This window comes from Dasypus novemcinctus, chromosome 3, assembly GCF_030445035.2.
Source record: "Dasypus novemcinctus isolate mDasNov1 chromosome 3, mDasNov1.1.hap2, whole genome shotgun sequence".
In the NCBI taxonomy this organism is placed as follows: domain Eukaryota; kingdom Metazoa; phylum Chordata; class Mammalia; order Cingulata; family Dasypodidae; genus Dasypus; species Dasypus novemcinctus.
The window spans coordinates 17,744,203-17,765,524 of record NC_080675.1 but is presented as its reverse complement, the minus strand read 5'-3'; the positions used below and the strand labels follow the sequence as shown (position 1 = coordinate 17,765,524).

Here is a 21,322-nt window from a genome sequence, read left to right as displayed (position 1 = left end):
ACCGCCCACACTTCCCGTGCCGCTGACGACAACAGAAGCGGACAAAGAAACAAGATGCAGCAAATAGACACCAAGAACAGACAACCAGGGGAGGGGGGGGAAATTAAATAAATAAATAAATATTAAAAAAAAAAAAAAAGATTGAGAAGTAGGAATCCTCCAACTTCGTTCTTCTTTTACAAGACGGTTTATCTATTTGGGGCCCCTTACTCTTCCACATAAATTTGATGATTGGTTTTTCCATTTCTGCCAAGAAGGTTGCTGGAATTTTTATTAACATTGGATTGAACTTTTGTGCTTCAAATGACTTTGCTAAGGTGAAAAGGCAGCCTTCTTAATTGGAGAAAATTTTTGGAAACCACATCGCCAAAAAGGGATTGAGCTCCATGTCATATAAAGAAGTCATACAACTCAACAATAAAAAGACAAGCAACCCAATTTAAAAAATGGACAAAAGACTTGAATAGAGGGGGCAAATGTGGCTCAAGCAATTGAGCACCTGCCTCCCACATGGGAGGTCCAGGGTTCAGTTCCAGAGCCTCCTAAAGAAGACAATGAGTAGACAATGAGCAGACTTTGAGCAAAAACAATAAACAGACAACAAGAAAAAAAAAAAACAATGAGGAGACAATGAGCAAAAACAAAAAACGAGCAGGTAGCAGATGTGGCTCAAGCAATTGAGTGCCCACCTCTCACATAGGAGGAACTGGGTTCAGTTCCCAGTGCCTCCTAAAGAAAAAATAAACAGACAAAGAGCATAGGTTAAAAAAGAGCAGACAACAAATACAAACAACAAGCAGACAACAAGCAGAAAAATGAACAAAAATAATGAGCAAACAAACAGGGGAGCCATCTCAGGAGACAGGGGATAGAGGATGTGAAGACTTGAACAGAAATTTTTTCAAAGAAATATAAATTGCCATACTAGCACATTAAAAGATACTCAACATCACCAGCTCTTAGGGAAAAGCAGATCAAAACTACAATGAAATATCATTTCACGCCTTACACAATGACTATTATTAAAAAACAGAAAACTACAAATGCTGGAGAGGATGCAGAGAAATAGGAGCACTCCTTCACTGCTGGTGGGAATGCAAAATAGCGCAGCTTCTTTGGACGATAGTTTGACAATTCCTAGGTGAGCTAAATATATTATTGCCATATGATCCAGCAATCCCACTACTAGAAATATATTCAGAAGAAATGAAAGCAAGTACATCAACAACCATTTGCACACTGATGTTCACAGCGGTTTTATTCATAATTGCAAAAAGATGAAAACAACTCAGGTGCTCATCAAATGATGAACAGATAAAGTGTGATATATACATACGAAGGAATCCTATTCAGCTGTAAGAAGAAATGATCTTGGGATGCATATGACAATATGTATGAACTTTGAGGACACTGTGTTGAGTGAAACAAGCCAGACACAAAAGGACAAATATGAAGCTGTATGGTCTCACTAATATGAACTAAATATGATGCGTTAAACTCATGAAATTAAACTATAGAGTATGGGTTACCAGGACATAGAATGTGGGTTGAGAAGGGGGAGCTGATGCTGAATGTATATAGAATGTTTAATAAGGGGGATTGTAAAGGTGAGGAAATGGTTAGAGTTGATGGTAAGACATTATAATGGGTATAATCAACACTGCTTTATCAATGTGATTGTGGCTTGAAGGGGTAGTCTAGGGAGGTTAATGTCAATTAAAGAAAGCTAGACATTAATCTAGGGAATGTAATACTACAAATAAAAGAATGTTCCTCTATTACAAGGTGTTAAGAATATGGAGCTACACAGGAAAAATACAACTAATGTAATATATAGATTATAGCTGACAGTAATATTTTTATAGTATTGGTAAAGAAGGTTTTGTATCAACACTAAGGGTCAATAATGGGGGATATAAGAGGGTATGGGATTTTTCCTTTTGCAGTAATGAAAACATTCTGAAATGGACTGAGGTGACGACAGCTCACCTCTGTGATGAAACTGAGAGCCACTGAGTGCACACTTTGGGTGGACTGTACAAGGCAGGGAACTGTATAACACAGTGAACTCTGTGGTGAACGATGGACTGTGGTCGACAGTACATACAGGAGAATGTTCTCTTGTAATCTGTAACAAATACATAATACCTATACATGGTGATATATATAACAGGATGGTTTGTGGGAAAAACACACTGCAAATAAGCTATGGACTATAAATAGGAATAATAATATAGTGATGTCTTTTATCACTTGTAACAGATGTGTCACAACCATTTAAGGTGTTGGTGGTAGGGCAATGTATTGGAATCCTGAATGGTATGCATGACTGTTTTTGCCAACTCACAACTACTCAAATTTAAAAAAAAAATGTTATAAATAAATAAATATTTTTTAAGAAGATTGGGTTGAATCTCTAAATTGCTTTGGGAAGGACTGACATCTTAACAATATTTAGTCTTCCAATCCATGAACACAGAATGCCCTTCCATTTATTTAGGTCTTCTTTGATTTATTTTAGTGATGTTGTATAGTTTTCTGTGCACAAACCCTATACATCTTTTGTTAAATTTACTCCTAGATATTTGATTCTTTTAGTTAAGCTATTATAAGTGGAATTCTTTTCTTGATTTCTTTTTCCGATTATTCATTGTTGTGTATACAAACATTACTGTGTTTTGGGGTGTGGATCTTGTACCCCACCACTTCGTTGAATTCATTCATTAACTCTAGGAGCTTTGTAGACCATGTCATCTGCAAATAAGGCAAGTTTTACTTCTTCCTTTCCAGCTTTTTATTTCTTTTTTTTTTTTTTTTCTTTCTTGAACACATCAAGTTGAGTGAAATAAGCCAGACACAAAAGGACAAATATTGTTTCATCTCACTGATTTGAAATAATTAGAATAAGCAACCTCATAGAGTTAGAATCTAGAGTATTGTTACCAGGGGATAAAATTGGATAAGGAATGGGGAGTTAAGACTTAAAATGTACAGGGTTCCTATCTGGAATGATGGAAATGCTTTGGTAATTAATGGTTGGTGGTGATGGTAGCACAATGGTGTGAATGTAATTAACAGCATTGAAATATATATCTGAATGTGATTAAAAGGGGAAAGGATAGATTGTATATATGGCAACAGAATAAAATTTTTTAAAAAAATCCATGGAACTACTCTACACAGAGAACCTTAAGTTAAATCATGGTCTATAGTTAGTACAGTTAATAAAATGTACTCTCATCAATTGTGACAAGTGTTGCACAACAATGTAAGGTGTTAATTATAGGGTGATACATGGGAATCCTGTATTTTATGCATGATTGTTCTGTAAACATACAACTTATCTAACAAAGAAAAAAAGAAAGAATAAAAAAGCTCAAATTAAGGACGTCACTGCACACCTAGTAGAACTAGAAATAGAAGAGCAAACTAAACCCAAAATGAGAAGGAAAGAAATAAAAAAGATTAGAGCAGATGTAAATGAAACAGAGAATAAACAGACAATGGAGAAATCAAAGCCAAAAGTTGGTTCTTTGAAAAGATCAATAATATTGACAAAACTTTAATGAGACTGACAGGAAATAAATGAGAGAGGACACAAATAATTAAAATTGAAGTGAAAGGGGGGATATTACTATTGACCCCACAGAAATAAAAAATATAGGAGAATACTATGAACAACTGTATGCAAGCAAATTAGACAACCTTGATGAAAAAAATTACAGACCAATATTCCTTATGAATGTAGATGTAAAAATCCTCAACAAAATAGTAACAAACAAAATCCAACAGTACATTAAAAGGATTATATAACATGATTAAGTGGGATTTTTACTGAGTATGCAAGGGTGATTCAACACAAGAAAAAGAATTCATATAATACACTCCATTAACAGAACGTAGGGGAAAAAACACAAGATAACCTCAAATGATGCAGAAAAGGCCTTTGACAAAATCCAGCACCCTTTCTTGATTAAAAAAACAAAAACAATTTAGAAAACTAGGAATAGAAGGAAACCTCCTTACCATGATAAGGGATATGTATGAAAAAACCAATGTATATATCATACTCAATGGTGAAAGACTTAAAGCTTTCCCTCTAAGATATGGAACAAGATACTGTTATTCAATATTGTACTGTAAGTTATAGCCAGAGCAATTAGGCAAGAAAAAGAAATAGAATGCATTGAAATTGGAAGTCAAACTTCCATTATTTGCAGACATGTTCTCTTATATAGAAAGACTTAAAAAATCTACAAAAAAGCTACTAGAGGAAAGTGGATGTGGCTCAAGCGATAGAGCTTCTGCCTACCATAAGGGAGGACCTAGGTTTGATCCCTGGGGTCTCCTGGTGAAAAAGAAGAAGAGAAAGCATGCTCACACAGCAAGCCAGTGCCCATGTGAGTGCCTGCATGGTGAGCCAGTGCCCTACGCAAGTGAGTCATGCAGCAAGATGATGATGCATCAAAAGAGAGACAAGGGGAGAGTCAAGGTGAACTGCAGCAGAAACCAGGAACTGAGGTGATGCAATTGACAGGGAACCTCTCTCCCCATCAGAGGTCTCCATGATCAAATCCCAGTGAATCCTAGAGGAGAGAAAATGAGAAGAGAAAACAACAGAGACAGCAAAAACAGCAAGGTAGGAGGAGGGGAAGGGGGAAAACAAAATAAATCTTAAAAAAAAACCAAAAACTACTAGAGCAGAGCAGCAAGGTACAAAATCAACACACAAAAATCAGTAGTGTTTCTCTACAGTAGTAATGAACAATCTGTGGGGCAAATTAAGAAAAAAGTTCATTTATAATTACAACTAAAAGAATAAAATATCTGGGAATAAATTTAACCAAGAATGTAAAGGGCTTATATAGGGAAAACTATAAAACATTGTTAAAAGAAATCAAAGAAGACCTAAATAAATGGTAGAGCATTCCATGCTCATGGATTGGAAGACTATGTATAGTTCAAGATGTCAATTCTACCCACAATGATTTATAGATTCAATATAATCCAAATCAAAATTCCAACAGCCTTCTTTTCATAAATAGAAAAGGCAATAACCAAATTATTTGGATGGGTAAGGGGACCCAAACAATCAGAACCAGCTTTAAAACAAAGAACAAAGTTGGAGGACTCACACTTTCTCATTTTAAACTTATTTCAAAGTTACAGTAGTGAAACATCATGGTATTGGCACAAAGACAGATACACAGAAAAATGGGATCTGAGACTTCAGAAATAGGCCCTCACACCTATGGCCTACTGATTTTTGACAAGTGTGCCAAGTACGGTCAATTGGGAAGGAACAGTCTCTTCAACAAATGGTGCTGGGAGAACTGGATATCCATATGCAAAAGAATGGATATCTCATTCTCATTCTCCCTATCTCACACCATATACAAACATTAACTCAAAAAGGATCAATGACCTCAATACAGGAACCAGGACTATAAAATTCCTAGAAGTTATAAGGAAGCATTTTCAGGACCTTTTGTTAGGCAATGGTTTCTTAGACCTTACACTTAAAGCATGAGCAACGAAAGAAAAAATACATAAATGGGAACTCAACAAAACTAAAAACTTTTGTACATCAGCTACTTCATCAAGAAAATAAAAACACAACCTACTCAATTGGAGAAAATATTTGGAAATCACATATCTGATAAGAGTTTAATTTCCAGAAATCCTACAACTCGACAACAAAAAGACAAAAGATCCAATCAAAAAATGGTCAAAGACTTGAACAGACATTTCTTCAAAGAAGGTATACAAAAGAAAAAAAATGCTCAACATCATTAGCCATCAGGGAAATGCAAATAAAAACCACAATGAAACACCACTTCATACCCACTACAATAGTTACAATTTTTCTCTAAATTTAAAAAAAAAAAGAAGTTTTGGAGAGGATGTAGAGAAACAGAAAAATTCACTCATTGTTGGTGGGAATATGAAATGATGCAGATGCTGTGGAAAACAGTTTGGCATTTCTCAGAAAGTACAGAGTTAAATATGATCCAGTGTGATGGTTAGGTTCGTGGTCAACTTGGCCGGGTGATGGACTCCAGTTGTTCAATCAAGGAATCACTGGCCTGTTACTGCGAGGACATTCTGTGGACTTAAATCATCAGTAAGTTGACTGCATCTATGGCTGATTACATCTGTAGTCAACTGAAGAGACTGCCTTCAGCAATAAGAGATGTCTCCTCCAATCAGTTGAAGGCCTTAAAAGGAGAAGAGATTATTTTAACAGTCTGAAGAGAGAACGTCAGTCCTACTTCAGCCAGCCAACTTCTCCTAGGGAATTCATTGAGGACCTTCATCGGAGATCCTGACTTGCAGCCTGCCCTACATAATTTGGATTTACATATCCCCACAGTCACATAAGACAATTTTATAACATCTTCATAATATTTATAGATATTTCTTGTTAGTTCTGCTTCCCTAGAGAACCCTGACATATCCAGAAATCTCACTTCTAAGAATATACTCAAAAGAATTGAAAGCAGGGACTTGAACATGTATTTCCACACGGATGTTCATAGCGACATTATTCACAACTGACAAAAGATGGAACAACCCAAGTGTCTATCAACAGATGAATGCATAAGCAAAATATGGTATATACATACAATATTATGAAGCCATGAAAAGGAATAAGGTTCTGATACATGCAAGAACATGGATGAAACTTGAAGACATCATTTTGAATGAAATAAGCCAGATATAAAAAGACAAATATATATAATCTCACTCATATCAATCAATTAACATGAGGAAATTCATATAGTCAGAAACTAGCATACAGATTACCAGGGACTGGGAAGGGCTAAGGAAGGCTTAGGGTTAGAACTGGTACACAATTTCTGTTGGGGGTGATGGAAAAGTTTTGATAATGGATGATGGTGATGGTTGTACAAAATTGTGACTGTAATTAACACCACTGAATTATATATCTGAATGTGATTAAAGGGGGAAATTTTAGGTTGTATATATGTTAATAAGATAAAAATTTAAAAAGAGTGAATTATTAGAAAACTGAATAAAAAAGACATGTAAAATATAAGATGCAATTTTGAATTTTAGTCAAAGAAATATGAAATTATAATGCACTAAATATTACAGGGTAAACACAAGGTAAAAGAAAAGAAATATGAAAATAATACATGTTGTTCATAAAACATATGCTTATAGGCAATTAATTCATACGCTTTCTATTACACTTGTAACATTTCATTTTGAGGAATAAAATGAATTCCCATATTAAATGTCTGTATGCACACTTTGAATGAATAGCGTATATAAATATTTAAAATTTTCCATGAGAAAAATAGGCTTGCTTCTAGCTTAATTTTTCTAATCTAGGAGGGATTGCCGACAAGGCTACCTGCAGGGGAAAATGTATATTTAAACTGCTTCTATGTATTAATTTAATAACATTAACAGGAAAGAAATAAATCTTACAGAATGGAATGAAGAAGAGATTTTAGAGCAATTTTAGCAAGCACAGCTTATTCATTTTTTTAAATATTTCAATTTATTTTTTAACATATTTATTTTATTTTCTTATTTTTCCCCCTCCTCTTTCCCCTCCATTGTCTGCTCGCTGTGTCCATTTGCTGTGTGTTCTTTTGTGTCTGCTGTACTTTCATTAGGCGGCTCCGGGAACCCATCCTGGGGCCTTCCGAGTGGAAGAGAGGTGATCATTCTCTTGCTCTGCCTCGGCTCCCTAGTTCACTGCCTCTCATATTGTCTCTTCTCTGTGTCTCTTTTTATCTTGCGTCATCTTGCTGCATAAGCTCTCCATGTGGACGGCACCACTCCTGGGCGCTCTGATCTCCTATATGGGGCTGCACTCCTTGGCTGGGGGGCCACTCCTTGCGTGGGGGGCACCTCTGTGTGGGACACATCCTTGTGTGTGGCAGCACTCCACATGGGCCAGAAAGCCCTGGGTATCGAACCTTGGACCTCCTATATGGTAGGTGGAAGCTATCCATTGAGCCATATCCATTTTCCACAGCTTATTTATTTTTAACTTATCTAAAATGGAATAGAAGCAGACTTGGCCCCGTGATTAGGGCATCCGTCTACCACATGGGAGGTCCGCAGTTCAAACCCTGGGCCTCCTTGACCCGTGTGGAGCTGGCCCATGCACAGTGCTGTTGGTGCAAGGAGTGCCATGCCACGCAGGGCTGTCCCCCGCTTAGGGGAGCCCCACACGCAAGGAGTGCACCCCGTAAGGAGAGCCGCCCAGCGCAAAAGAAAGTTCAGTCTGCCCAGGAATGGCGCCGCACACATGGAGAGCTGACACAACAAAAAGAAACACTGATTGCCACGCTGCTGACAACAACAGAAGCGGACAAAAGAACACGCAGCAAATAGAGAACAGACAAATGGGGCTGGGCGGGGCGGTGGGAAGGGAGAGAAATAAATAAATAAATCTTAAAAAAAAAAAAGGAATAAATGATACTATATTTTCAAAGTTCCTCTTCAATCCTTTAACCATAGTCAGTTCCAGCAACTTATCCTGTAAAGTTATAGCTAAAATTTATATTATCTTTTGATGAAAGAAATGGATTCTGGATTCATAAATTTCTTAGGCATATATTTGTTTTTGATGGTAAATAAAATTCAGAAGGCTTTATGAAATCTGTCAAGGTGTTTGGTGACAGCTCTTCATAACTGTGCATCACCTACATCATTAATACTTGTTAAATTATTAGAATGTGCTATAATAATCTGTAGAAACTATTTTAACATGCTGCCCATATTTTTCCCCACTGTGATCTTATCTGCCATTGAAGTACATGAATAGTGAATAGAAATACTAAGATCATTAAAAACAATGAAGATATCCAATACATACACAAACCTAGATGTCCACCTCATACCTTTAAAAAGTTGGGATCAAACCGGTTTCTTATTTTGCAGACACATTAAGAGTTGTTCAGTAGTTCAGACATTTTCAAACACTGTCCCCTAAATTATCATCATACCTCAGTAGGAATAATAGCTGTCTATGATCTGCTTCTATTGTATGACATAATAAAAGAGAATAATCCAGAATTTAACACACTAGATTTTCTCTAATTTTAATTTTTAGAACATCACTAAGTCCCCTGTTTAGTTTACCAACATTTCTTTTCATAAAAGGACTTTTTAAGGACAGAAACAGTACATTGATTTACATTTTGGTGCAAGCTCCCTAATCAGGGCAACCACTCCAGAATGTTTTCTTCACCATCAGAACATACTCCTACACAAAATTTAAACTCCAAATCACATTTGTTGACAATGTAATCAATCCTTCCTGGCTTTATACAATTCAGAACTACTTATGTTTTTCAGTAAGAAAGCTGAATAAACTAATTCTTCCTTCTTATCTTCATGTTCATATAAACAGGATTATCTCTGAAACTAACATGTTGCAATTAAAAATAATCTCACTAGTTTTATTGCTTTATGAGTTGATCTTCCATATCATTACCTAGTTCTTAAATATGCAGAGCTAATGAAAGTACTACTTAAACTAGCTTCTTTGCTGCAGATTCACCCATTTCCAAGCAAATACCTTTGATATACTTCACTAATGACTGCACAACTGTAGGTGGATTTGCTGAAATGCTACTTATTAAGAAGCCTGAAAAGCCCTAAGCAGTTAACATCTGCTTCAATCAGCTTTTTAATCCAGGATCCTTTCTTTCAAAAATTTCTTGTGGCTTTGAAGTTACTCTTTGCAAGTAAATAAATGTCCTGTAAGTTTTGATGGTTTCATTGTTTCATAGGCAGTATATCTTTACAAATAACTAAGCATGTCAACATCTATTTTAATTATAAAATGAGCTTGATAAACGAGGAATGATAGTTCTGAGAAAAACTAATATGAACTCTTTGGGTTTTTGTTTCTTTATAAGCACTTCCATTGTCATCATTTAGTATACTACCACTGCCACATTCAGAAAAGAGAAATATTTTCTCATCAAAAAAAGTCCAATGGAGCTTGTTTCACTTTCAGTAAATTTAGGATAAAAAGAAATAATATAAATTTTAATCTCCTAATTAGATAATAATGTTAAACTTTAAAATGAAAAGTCTTGATTAAAACTTAAACAATTGTAAAAATAAGTTATAAAATAAATGCTTACATTTCCGCTGATATTTATAGACTTTTAGGGTACAGGTGACATATCAAAAAAATGTCACACATTGTAATTTGTATCACTTGCTTGTAAATACCTGAAGTAGTCTATATTCACTTCAGTGAGTCGATTCCACCATCATGAACTTGACCTTTAGAACAATGTCGAACTGCTACAAAAGTTTCTAATGCTCACTCTCAATGTCTATACTTAACTTGTCACAGACCAATAACAACTCATGGACTAGCACTATCTGCAAGCCACACTTTGAGTAGCACTGCCAGAAAGTATTATGGATATAGAAACAAAAGTATCTGCTGATGGATTCCATTAGGACCACAGGGTGAGGAGGTGAGTAAAGGAAAGGGAGGAATCAAAGACGACTTTTGGGCAATTTTTAGCTTCAGCCACTAGGTGGATGGTGATTACATTTACCAAAATATAGGCAGAAAAACATCTGGATATGTTCAGTTTGGTATACTTACAAGTAATCCAAGTAGAGATGCTAAGCATGGATGAGTCTGGAACTTACAGAGAAATTTGGTCTCAAGCCATAATTTTAGAATCACCAGCATTTAGCTGTTACGACTCTGCATGAGATCACCTAGAGAGAAAGTGTAGATAGAGAAGAGGACCAGGAGTGAGCCCTGAGTTTTCCAACATGCAGATGCAGGTAGAGGAGAGAGAGTGAGTAAAAGAAGGGGAGATTTTGGGTAGATGATTGTGATGTGCATCACTGATGCAGGGCCTTGGATTACAGTTACTGCAAATGTTTCACAGTAGGTAAAAGGAAGAACTAGATCTTCACTTTGATTCTCCAGAGTCTCTTACATAGTGCATTTAGAAGTGCTTAGTAAATGTGTGACTAGTATTGTATCTATTATACTGGTACTGAAATTCTGTGGCACTTTAATTTTATAAAATACCATATTATTATCTCTAAGAGTAACTTACTTCTTCCAAATGAATAATGGCAGCTTTGATGAACAGGGAAGGCTCTTGACCATTTTTTGTGCTGTGGACCCATATGGCAGTTTGATGAAGAATTTTTTTTTCTTTTTTAGAGCAGTTGAAAGTTTACAAAACAATCACACATAAAATACAGGATTCACGTACACTATCCCATCACCAACACCTTGCATTGGTGTGTAGAACATTTGTTACTATTGATGATGGGACTTTTAAAAACAATTATACTATCTTTAAAATATATTTTTATTAGAGCAGTTGTAAACTTACAAAATAACTATGTACGTGTGTGGCATTCCCATATAACACCCCTCCACCAACACACGACATTGTTGTAGAACATCTGTTACAGATTTTGAGATAATACCATCAGACTATTATCACTAACTGTGGTCTATAGTATATATAAAATAATTGTACTATTTTTTTAATGGTAGCTACCTGTGTTACAATTGATGAAAGATTATTAAAATAGTTCTATAAATGATATATATCATTTATTTTAGGTGTACTTTTCCTATATATCACCCTACTGTTACCACCTTGTATTAGTATCACACACATTTGCTATCATTCATGAAAGGGCATTTTAAAAAAAAATCTCTTTGTCTTTATTTTTTTAATGTTACATTAAAAAAATATGAGGTCCCAATATACGCCCCACCCCCTCACCCCACTCCTCCCATAACAACAACCTCCTCCATCATCATGGGACATTCATTGTGTTGAAGAATTCGAGAGAGGTTCAATTATTTGCATATAGAGAGGCCAGGACTCAGGAATGATTTTGAGAAGGAAAAATGGTTTATTGACAGCAGGCTGGACTCGGGAGCTTCCTGTTGCAAACCCGAGCCTGGAACAAGACTTTCGAGTTTCTTTTATACAGAGAGTAAAGGTTAAAGCGTCCTTTTGTTTCAGTTCTCAATAGGCTTGAATTAGCATATATATCTTCCACATCTTAGGTAAGCTTTTAGCATGGACTTCAGACATTCTTGATAAGCTTTTAGCATATTTGGTTTGCATTTCCCCTGAACACTTAAAGTTTATAGACCTTGCATTGTTAAACTGTTTCCTGGGACTGGAGTCGTTGCCATGGTCACCAAGGGCAGGACTGCAGCCTCTTACCGTCTCACACCCACAAGTCACAGACAGTTTAGGTTATCTCTGAAGAGACAAAGAGCCTCCCACCCATAGCCCACATCAATTGCACTTGGTGAATACATCTCTGAGCACTGCTGCACCACATGGTCAATGATCCACATTATAGTTTACCCTCTCCCCCAGTCCACCAAGTGGGCCATGGGAGGACATACAATGTCCAGTAACTGTCCCTGCAGTACCACTCAGGACAACTCCAAGTCCTGAAAATGGTGAAAGGGCATTTTTATACTTGTAATATTAATCATAGTCCATCATCTACAATAGGGTTCACTGTGTTGTAGAGTCCTATGTTTTATCTTTTAATTTTTATTCTAATAATGTATACATCCTAAAATTTTCTCTTTTAACCATGTTCACCTATACAATTCAGTGCTGTTGATTATACTCACAACAATGTGCTACCATCACCACCATCCATTTCCAAACCTTTCCCATCAGCCTAAATAGAAATTCTGTACAAGTTAAGCATCAACTCCCCATTCTATCTAATACCAATCTATCTCCTAGTAATCTATATTCTATATTCTAACTCTATGGGTTTATTATAATTAGATTATAATAGTGAAAACATACCATATCTGTCCTTTTGTGTCTGGCTTATTTTGCTCAACATAAATGTCCTCAAGGTTCACCCATGTTGTCTCACGCATTAGGACTTCATTTCTTTTTTTTACAGCGAAATAATATTCCACCATATATATATATATATATATCACACTTACTTATCCATTCATTGGTTGATGGACACTTGGGTTGCACAGCAGCTGTAAATTTTACATTCCCTCCAGCAATGAATAGTATTTGTATTTCGCCACATCCTCGCTAACACTGGTAGTTTTCTGTTTTTTCAATAGTGGCCAATCTAGTAGGTGTGAAATGATATCTTACTGTGGTTTTGATTTGCATTTCCCTAACAGTTAGTGATGTTGAGCATCTTTTCATATGCTTTTTAGCTATTTGTATTTTCTTTATAGAAAAATATCTATTCGAGTCTTTTGCCCACTGTTTAAATGGATTGTCTTTTTATGGTTGTTATAGAATTTCTTTACATATTCTGGATATTAAAAACTTATCAGGGAAGCAGACATGGCTCAACTGATAGAGTGTCTGCCTACCATATGGAGGGTCCAGGGTTTGATACCCAGTGCCTCCTGACCTATATGGTGAGCTGGCCCACGCACAGTGCTGCCATGCGCGAAGAGTGCCGTGCCATGCAGGGGTGCCCCCATGGAGGGGTGCCCCACATGCAAGGAATGCACCCCAGAAGGAGAGTCACCCTGTGTGAAAAAAAATGCAGTCTTCCCAGGAGTGGTGCCACACACACAGAGAGCTGATGCAACAAGATGACGCAACAAAAAGAGATGCAGTTTCCCAGTGCCACCTGACAATGCAAGCAAATGCAGAACACCACACAGCAAATGGACACAGAGCAGACAACAGGGGGAAGGGGAGAGAAATAAATTTTTAAAAATCTTTAAGAAAAAAAAGCTTATCAGATATGAAGTTTCCAAATATTTTTCCCTTTGAGTAAGTTGTCTTTTTACTCTCCTGAAAAGGCATAATAGTTTGTAATTTTGAGGAGGTCCCATTTATCTGATTTTTTGTTGTTGCTTGTGCTTTGGATGTAAAGTCTAAGAAACTATTGCCTACCACAAGATTTTGAAGATGCTTCTCTAAATTCTCTTCTAGGAGTTTTATAGACTTTGTTCTTATATTTAGGTCTTTTACCCATTTTGAGTTAATGTCTGTATATGGTATGAGACAGGGGTACCCTTTTATTTTTTGCATATGGATATCCAGTTCTCCCAGCACCACTTGTTGAAGAGGTTTTTCTTTCCCAGTTGAAATGGACTTGGCAGCCTTGTCAAAAATAAAACGACCATAGATGTGAAGGCCTATCTCTAAACTGTCAATTTGATTCCATTGTCATTATATCTCGCTTTATGCCAGTACCATGTTGTTTTGACTACTGTAGCTTTGTAATTTGCTTTAAAGTCAAGAAGCATTATTCCTCCAACTTCAATCTTCTTTTTCAAGATGTTTTTGGCTATTCAGGGTCTCTAACCTTCCAATAAATTTGAAAATTGACTTTTCCATTCCTGCAAAGTAGGCTCTTAGAATTTTGATTGATACTGTGTTGAATCTATAAATCAATTTGGGTAGAATTGACATCTTAATGATGCCTTAAATATGGCATGTCTTTCCATTTATTTAGGTCATCTTTTATTTCATTTAGCAATGTTTTATAGTTTTCTGTGTATAAGTCCTTTACATCCCTGGCTAAATTTATTCCTAGATTGTTGATCTTTTTAGTTGCCCTTGTAATAGGAATTTTTTTCTTGATTTCCACCTCAGATTGCTCATTATTAGCATATAGAAACACTACTGATTTTTGCACATTGATCTTGTACCCCCACACAGTGCTGAATTTGTTTATTAGCTCTAGTAGCTTTATTGTAGATTTTTCATGTCTCTACAATTAGGGCCATGTCATCTGCAAATAGTGAAAGTTTTGCTTCTTTGTTTTTAAATGCATAAAACTAATCTGACTGCACTGAAATAACTATCAAAGTATTTTAAAAAACTTTAGCAATAATGTATTATAAGTACTTCTTTATTAACACATTAATAATTAGACCTAGGGGCGAGATCAAATAGCTACAGTAATTTCAAAGCAGTGATGAGGATGAATAAGAATTCAAGATCTCCACAACATTTGTAATGACACAAAAATATCTGTGACTTCTACCAGTGACAAAGTCACAGATACTGCTGAAATAACTGTGCTTTATTGTCAACATTCTTAATTTTAAAAGATGTGAAATATCAGTTAGAGGTCCACATTCACAGACCCCAGGTGAAATATTCCTGAATTAGAAGGTCCCTTCTACCTGCACCTCCGCTCTTACATCCAGGTTAAGGACATAATCATACATATAATACAAGCATTTTTGGAAAAACAATTTGACTCAGTAATTCCCCCTCCAGTATAGCCCCATATATGAGAAAATATGTATGTACACAGATTCATTCAACAGCTACATTCAACAGCCATCTACTGTGAGCCTACTATGTGGCAGGCACTCTCTTAGGTGCTAAAGTTTCAGCAGAGAACCAGAGACAAAATCCTTGCCATCACCAGTTACCTTCTAATGATAGAAACAGATAATGAACAAAATCAAAAGTAAAATTTATTGCAAAGTTCATTTGATGGTAGTAAGTGCTATGGAGGGGAAAAAAGGGAGAGAGGGTGGATAGGGAAGGCTCAATAAAACATGACTCACGAGAACTTCACAGAGAAGGGGACAATTGAGCAAACCCCTGAAACGAGGAAGCAAGCCATGTGCGTATCTGGGGGGAAAAGCAAACCGGGCAGAGGGCAAATTAAATACAAAGACTTTGAGGTGGAAGCATATCTGGCAGGTTTGAGGATAAGCAAGAAAGCAAGTGAGTGTGGGAGCAGTATGAGCCAAGGAGGGAGTTAAAAGGTGAGGAAGGGGGTAGTGCAGGGCAGGATTATCTAGAGCCCTTTCAACTGCTGTAAGGAATTTGCCTTTACTTAAGTTTGAGATGAGAAGCTACTGGAGGGTTTGAATCAGCGGAGCGGCCTGGCCTGACCTGATGTGCAAAGGATCCCTTAGGGTGAGAATCTTAAGAACAGACTGTTAGAGGGCAAAGGCAGAAGCACAGAACCTAGGTAGGGGACTGAGAGGGTGGTGGCTTGGACGAGGTGGTGAAGTTGGCACAAGTTTGCTGGCAATGTGCAATTTAAGAAAAAGAAAGGTCTTGGGTCCACCTAAGGTTTTATGATGCAAGCAATACAAAGGATGGCATTATCATAAATTGAGATAAGGAAAATTTTAAGAGAAGCAGGTGTGGGTGAAAAAATCAGGAGTTTGGTTTTAGAGCACTGAGATGTGTATCATACACTCATGTAGAGAGTTGAGTAAGAGGAGAATAGTAGAAAAGCTAGAAAATAATCTGTCACTAATAGGGAACTGGCTAAATAAATTTTGCTTCATTGATGTAACTGTTAAAGGAATAGCAGTTATAAAGAATGTGCTGTAACTATTTATACTAATACAAAAAGTTGTTACTATTATATGAAAAAGTTGTAGAATGGTATTATAGCATTTTAATAAAATTAAATCTCTATATAATCTATATATAAGTATGTGCATTTATACATGTTCAGAAAAATAAAATCTGGATGCATATACACCAAACAGTTAATAGTATTTATCTGGAAAATGGAACTGGGAGGAAAGAGAACACATTTTATTTTATTCCTATATTGCTAGAAGTTTTAAACAAAAAACTTGTATTACATGTATATAAAAACTGACAAAGATTGGAAAGTTTAAAAGTGTTTTAAATGATACCTCATTCATATATAAGCAAAAACTCTCAAACACAGGCACATTTTGTTAAAATTGTTCTTTGAAAATGAGGTAGTGACTTTTGACAGCAGCTTTTGTCTGAGGCAGAAAGCAATCCGAGATACAGGGTTGTGGCCGTGGGAGTAGAAGAGATAAAGAAGATGTGTTAAAAGGGAAATGGGAGAAAATAAGGCAAGGGAGAATTCAGACATCTAAAACTCATGTAAGGAAGAGTACTGGGTCTCTGGACATGTTTTTGCTTGGCTAGCACAGTGCTTTTACATTTTTAAAATGTGAATGCCTTTAAGGCAATACAGGGACTCTCCAGTTTGCCACAGACTCCACTGCTCCCTACGGTCTTGCACCAGTCCAAGTTGCACATTTTTGTTACTGGAGGCAATAACTTTGGCACCCCTAAATTCACATGTAATGAGCTCTTCTCTGTGCTATCTTGGGCATGGAGATAATGCCAAGAGATCAAGAGCATTAACAGGGCTCTCCCCATGACATGTGAACATGTCTCCCCACCACCCTTTTAGGCATATTCATTTTCTTGAATGTACCAATACATTTAAAGTGGCTATCATAATGTTACTTATTAAAGTTCATACCTATGTTGTAAAAATGTGAACTTATACAAATCTCCAGGCTATGGGCCCCAGACTTCTGATTTAATTTTGACAATTCTTTTTAATTCTAGACTCACTACAGTTTTCCCCTCTATTTAAGTATACAGAAACACATAATACAGACTCTTCCTAAGCACTGTGGCAGGGGCAGATGGACTCATAACAATATGCCTTTTGATATCTGGGGGTATACAAAGTAAGTACTGCTGACTAACAAGGTTTAGGAAAAGACACCTTGATAGATAAAGACCAGATAAACAAATTAATTAATTCAGCACCACCTTGGGCAGACATCTTTCTGCTCATTAAATAATATCCACTCTTAGAAGATTAAGTGGTTATTAACATAATAATTTGTTGAATGAATGATGGATGGTAAAGAAATGAATGGTCTACTTGTGTCATTTCTACTTCTCAGTGAAAAGAAAAGACAGCCCTAAATAGTTTTCTGCTCAGTTCTTTTTCAGAAGTGGGTTTCAACATCTAATATGCCCCCTAGGCTGGAGTTGGGCACTCAAGTTCTGACTATGCCATAATATTTAATCTAATGTCTCCAGGAAAAACGTTGAAAATGCTTGATTTTCAAGAATGATGGCACACACATGGCTTTAAGATGTGTTTCTTGGAATAGCTGAAATCATTTAGCCTAGGAGAACACAGTGTGGTTTAATGTTTTTTTTCTTTTCTAGATTCTCTGCCAAGTACTGCAGAGCAAAATGAAATGACAGTGTGGGGAGACAGCTGCTAAGTCATCTCTTTGTTGTATTTCTAATAAGATAGCTACATCATTTCTATTGCTAACATATAGCCACATTAGTTCTGAAATAAGCTATTATGTTTTCTTTTTCCCTTCAGTGGACTCCTGTTGCAATAACTAATAAATCACTTATAATTGGAAATGTGTATGTAGCCCTCAAAAAAAAGTTTGCTTCTTCTTACTTACACTTTTAAAGACTTTTGTATACATTGCTGGAATTTGAAACCAGCAGCTTGATTTGCATACATAATTCAATATTGATTGCTGTACCTTCTATAGGTAAGACTGAGATGAGAGTACAATGAATGAGAAGAGAAGCAGCCAATGGCAGGACTCCAGGGAAAGCCAGAATTTAAGGGAAGGCGTCTTAGAAAATAGGCCAGAAAAGTAGGAAGATCATGGACAGCCAGAGTAAAGAGCACATGTAGGACGGCAGGTTAAATGGCATCTAATACTGTAGAGGAGTCAAGGAAGTTGTGGACCAAAGGACCCACTGGATTTAGCAACAAAGAAGTCATTGTTGAACCTGGTCAGAGCAGTTTCAGTGGAGTTACTGGGGCAGAAAGAAGGTAACAGTGGACTGAAAGAGATCTGGCTATGAGACGTGACTGCAGTTTAAATGCAGTGGTTTAGATAGAGGAGATACGGTTAGGAAGAACATTGACAGAAAGCCCATAGAAGGGGCAGAACCCAAATCTATAGTGGAAGAATTTGTCTGGGACTAGGGGATGAGGTAAACAGGAGAGGAGTCACAGTGGTGGGCCAATGGTTAATGCTGAAAAAAAATCAGTTAGCTATCACCCATCGTCACCATCCATTATCACCATCCTTCTTTTCCTTCTCCTCATCGACATCAATATATGTAAAAGTAAAATTGTGGTGGGGAACAGGAAGTAAAAGAGGTTTGATGGTGTCAATATGCTTACTGAAATGGGAAGAAAAGTCACTTGTTGAGATGACAGGGTAATGGTGAATTAAGAGCCTGAGAAAAGTGGCAAAAATCTGAAAGAAAGGAGCTGCTTGGGAGAGCAGAGAAGGATCCCTGGCAGCACAGAGATTTAGCTGGAATGAACATGTTTATACAACTGGTACAGTTATACTGTAGCAGTCAACACCCCCAGTGTATAAGAAAGAAGATGGAGAGTGCGGCTGATCCAGGGTTGAGGTTCTGCTAGGTAGGAGTGATAGAAGAACAAGGAGGGTATTGCAAAGAGTATGACGGACTATAGGTTCCAGGCTAGATAGGGAAGAGAAGGAGTATAGCAAAGGACATACAGTTTGAGAGAGAGAGAAAAAGGGAGGGGTCAAGGAACTGGAGGTCATGATGAAGTTGAAGATCAAGTGTAATAGGAATGAGAACAGAATCAGCCTTAGACCCAGGCCAGAGGGGTCCCTGCCCTGAGTTCTGCATTTCAGCCTGACCTTCCTTGGACTCCACTCCTTTTAACAGAGCAAGGACTCTTTAGGACCAAGGGATGTGCCCACCTGGATGTGCCCTACACGTTTTAAACGATATATCTGGTAGCTGGGACCTTAAATTCCCTGCCCATACAATGCTAGGTCAACTTCAAGAGCTTTTACAGGCCTCTTTCTGCCCAAAAGGTGGCTGATTGAAGGGGACACAGACTAAGTCTGGATGTGAGGGCTGGGGTGTCCACACAAGGGCACTAGAGACTCTTTACCATGCAGGGCAGGTCTGGGGACTAGAGGCTAGTTCTCTGCTGTGCCACAGATGTCCTGTGCAGACCTCTAAGAGACTGATACATTCTAAATCAAACTTTTGCTATCTAGCTCATTATGAAATTATATTTGTCAAGGCAGGAAGATAAAACAAATCCTATTTAACAATTACCCTGATTAATAATGTTTAAATATCTAGACATGCACTATGCAGGCTTCCATAGTGAGTGTCCATTTATACTCTTGTCCTGGGCCCTGTAATTATTAGGGGTGTGCCTGAATGAGGGAGCCAGAAGAGTTGGAGTAGGAATTATTTGATTTATGAGTCTATGCAGCAGAGAAAATATTTGCTGAAAATTCTGTCTGTACAACTTAGAAATAACAGATAAAATATTTTTTAAAAAACAAAAACTTAAGTCTTGGCTTTTTTGTTCTCCATTTGCAAGTTCCTTCTATCTATTCTCTGCCTTGCTCTGTGCCCTCCTGGAACTCAGTGCCTCAGCTCCCTTGCGGGTGCCTTCCAGTTGGGTTCAGTCAACACAAGGCATGAGAGAGACAGGAGGGTGAAAAGAGAGAGGATGCTAATTCTTCCCTCCTCCCTCCCTGCCCTAGGCCTATCTTCTGGCAGTGGATATTTCCCTCCAGACTCTGGTGTGCAGCCCTCCTCCAGAGCCCCAGCTCTCACTGGGTTCCAGTAAGGACATTTCCTCCTTTGTCTCTTCAGGACTAGGAATGGTAACAGCTTGCTGCTGTTGTTAGTTCTGGTACCTCAAGGGACAAAGATGGATTCTTTATTCCTGTCCATACTTTTATAAATAGTTCCTTCATTAAAATTTCTGGAATTTAAGTATCTGAATGAGATTCTGTTTCCTGATGGGGCCCTGACTGATATAACCACATTCAGACATAAGAAATAAAAGTCTCTGTGAATAGACAAGGATAATAAACCCATGGTGGTAAGACTTGGTGGCTGAATCTTGGCCACTGTGAGATTGGGTTTAGGAGTAGGTGCCAGAAAGACTTGGGGCCTGAAGTTTCTGTATCTCTATAAAGAAAGGGACTAAATATACCTCAAAACAGTAAGAATGGAGAGGGGTGAGATTAGTTCTGTTTTCCAGTTAGGGTCAAAGCCCCAACTGCAACCGGAAATGAAGAAAAGATGCCTATACATGACTAGTAGCTAAGACTATACTGTGTGTGGGCACCAAACCTGCTACTTTTCTGCAGTAGGGTTCCCAAGTCATGCTTAACTTATGACTTGTTTTGGAGCCAAGGAACTCATGGATCTGGCATTGAGGCAATCTCAAAACCACCCTTCAGAGGGAACCCTTGCAGGGGAAACCCATAGAGAAGATAAGCTTACTTAAAAAAGGAATAAAAGAAAAGTGGAATGAAGGAAGGGAGGGAGGCAGGGAGGGAGGAAGATTATAAAATATACAAGGATATGAAGCATGAGTAAAAGTCCAACCAACAGGATAATTTACAAGAAATGGGATAATTTACATGAAAAATAGAACAATCTGAAAAAGACTTTAAAATAGGTTTAAAATCTTCAAAGTAATAATGGTGAGATTAAAGCTATTAAAGATTGTTATATAAGCAGGTTATGAAATA

At 37.2% G+C, this 21,322-nt stretch overlaps 1 protein-coding gene across 2 annotated transcripts in view; it reads right to left on the bottom strand.

The window, feature by feature from the left end:
- EFCAB11 (EF-hand calcium binding domain 11) overlaps positions 1 to 21,322 on the bottom strand; it is a 190,089-nt gene that overhangs the window by 36,317 nt on the left and 132,450 nt on the right. The window contains exon 6 of one of the 2 annotated variants that reach the window (XM_058292538.2): positions 5,639 to 6,218. The exons of the other annotated variant lie outside the window; for it this stretch is intronic. Coding sequence (XP_058148521.1) covers positions 6,140 to 6,218 — 79 coding nt within the window. The 3' untranslated portion in view covers positions 5,639 to 6,139. Of the gene's footprint in view, positions 1 to 5,638; positions 6,219 to 21,322 lie in introns of those variants that run through there. 2 annotated transcript variants of the gene reach the window in all.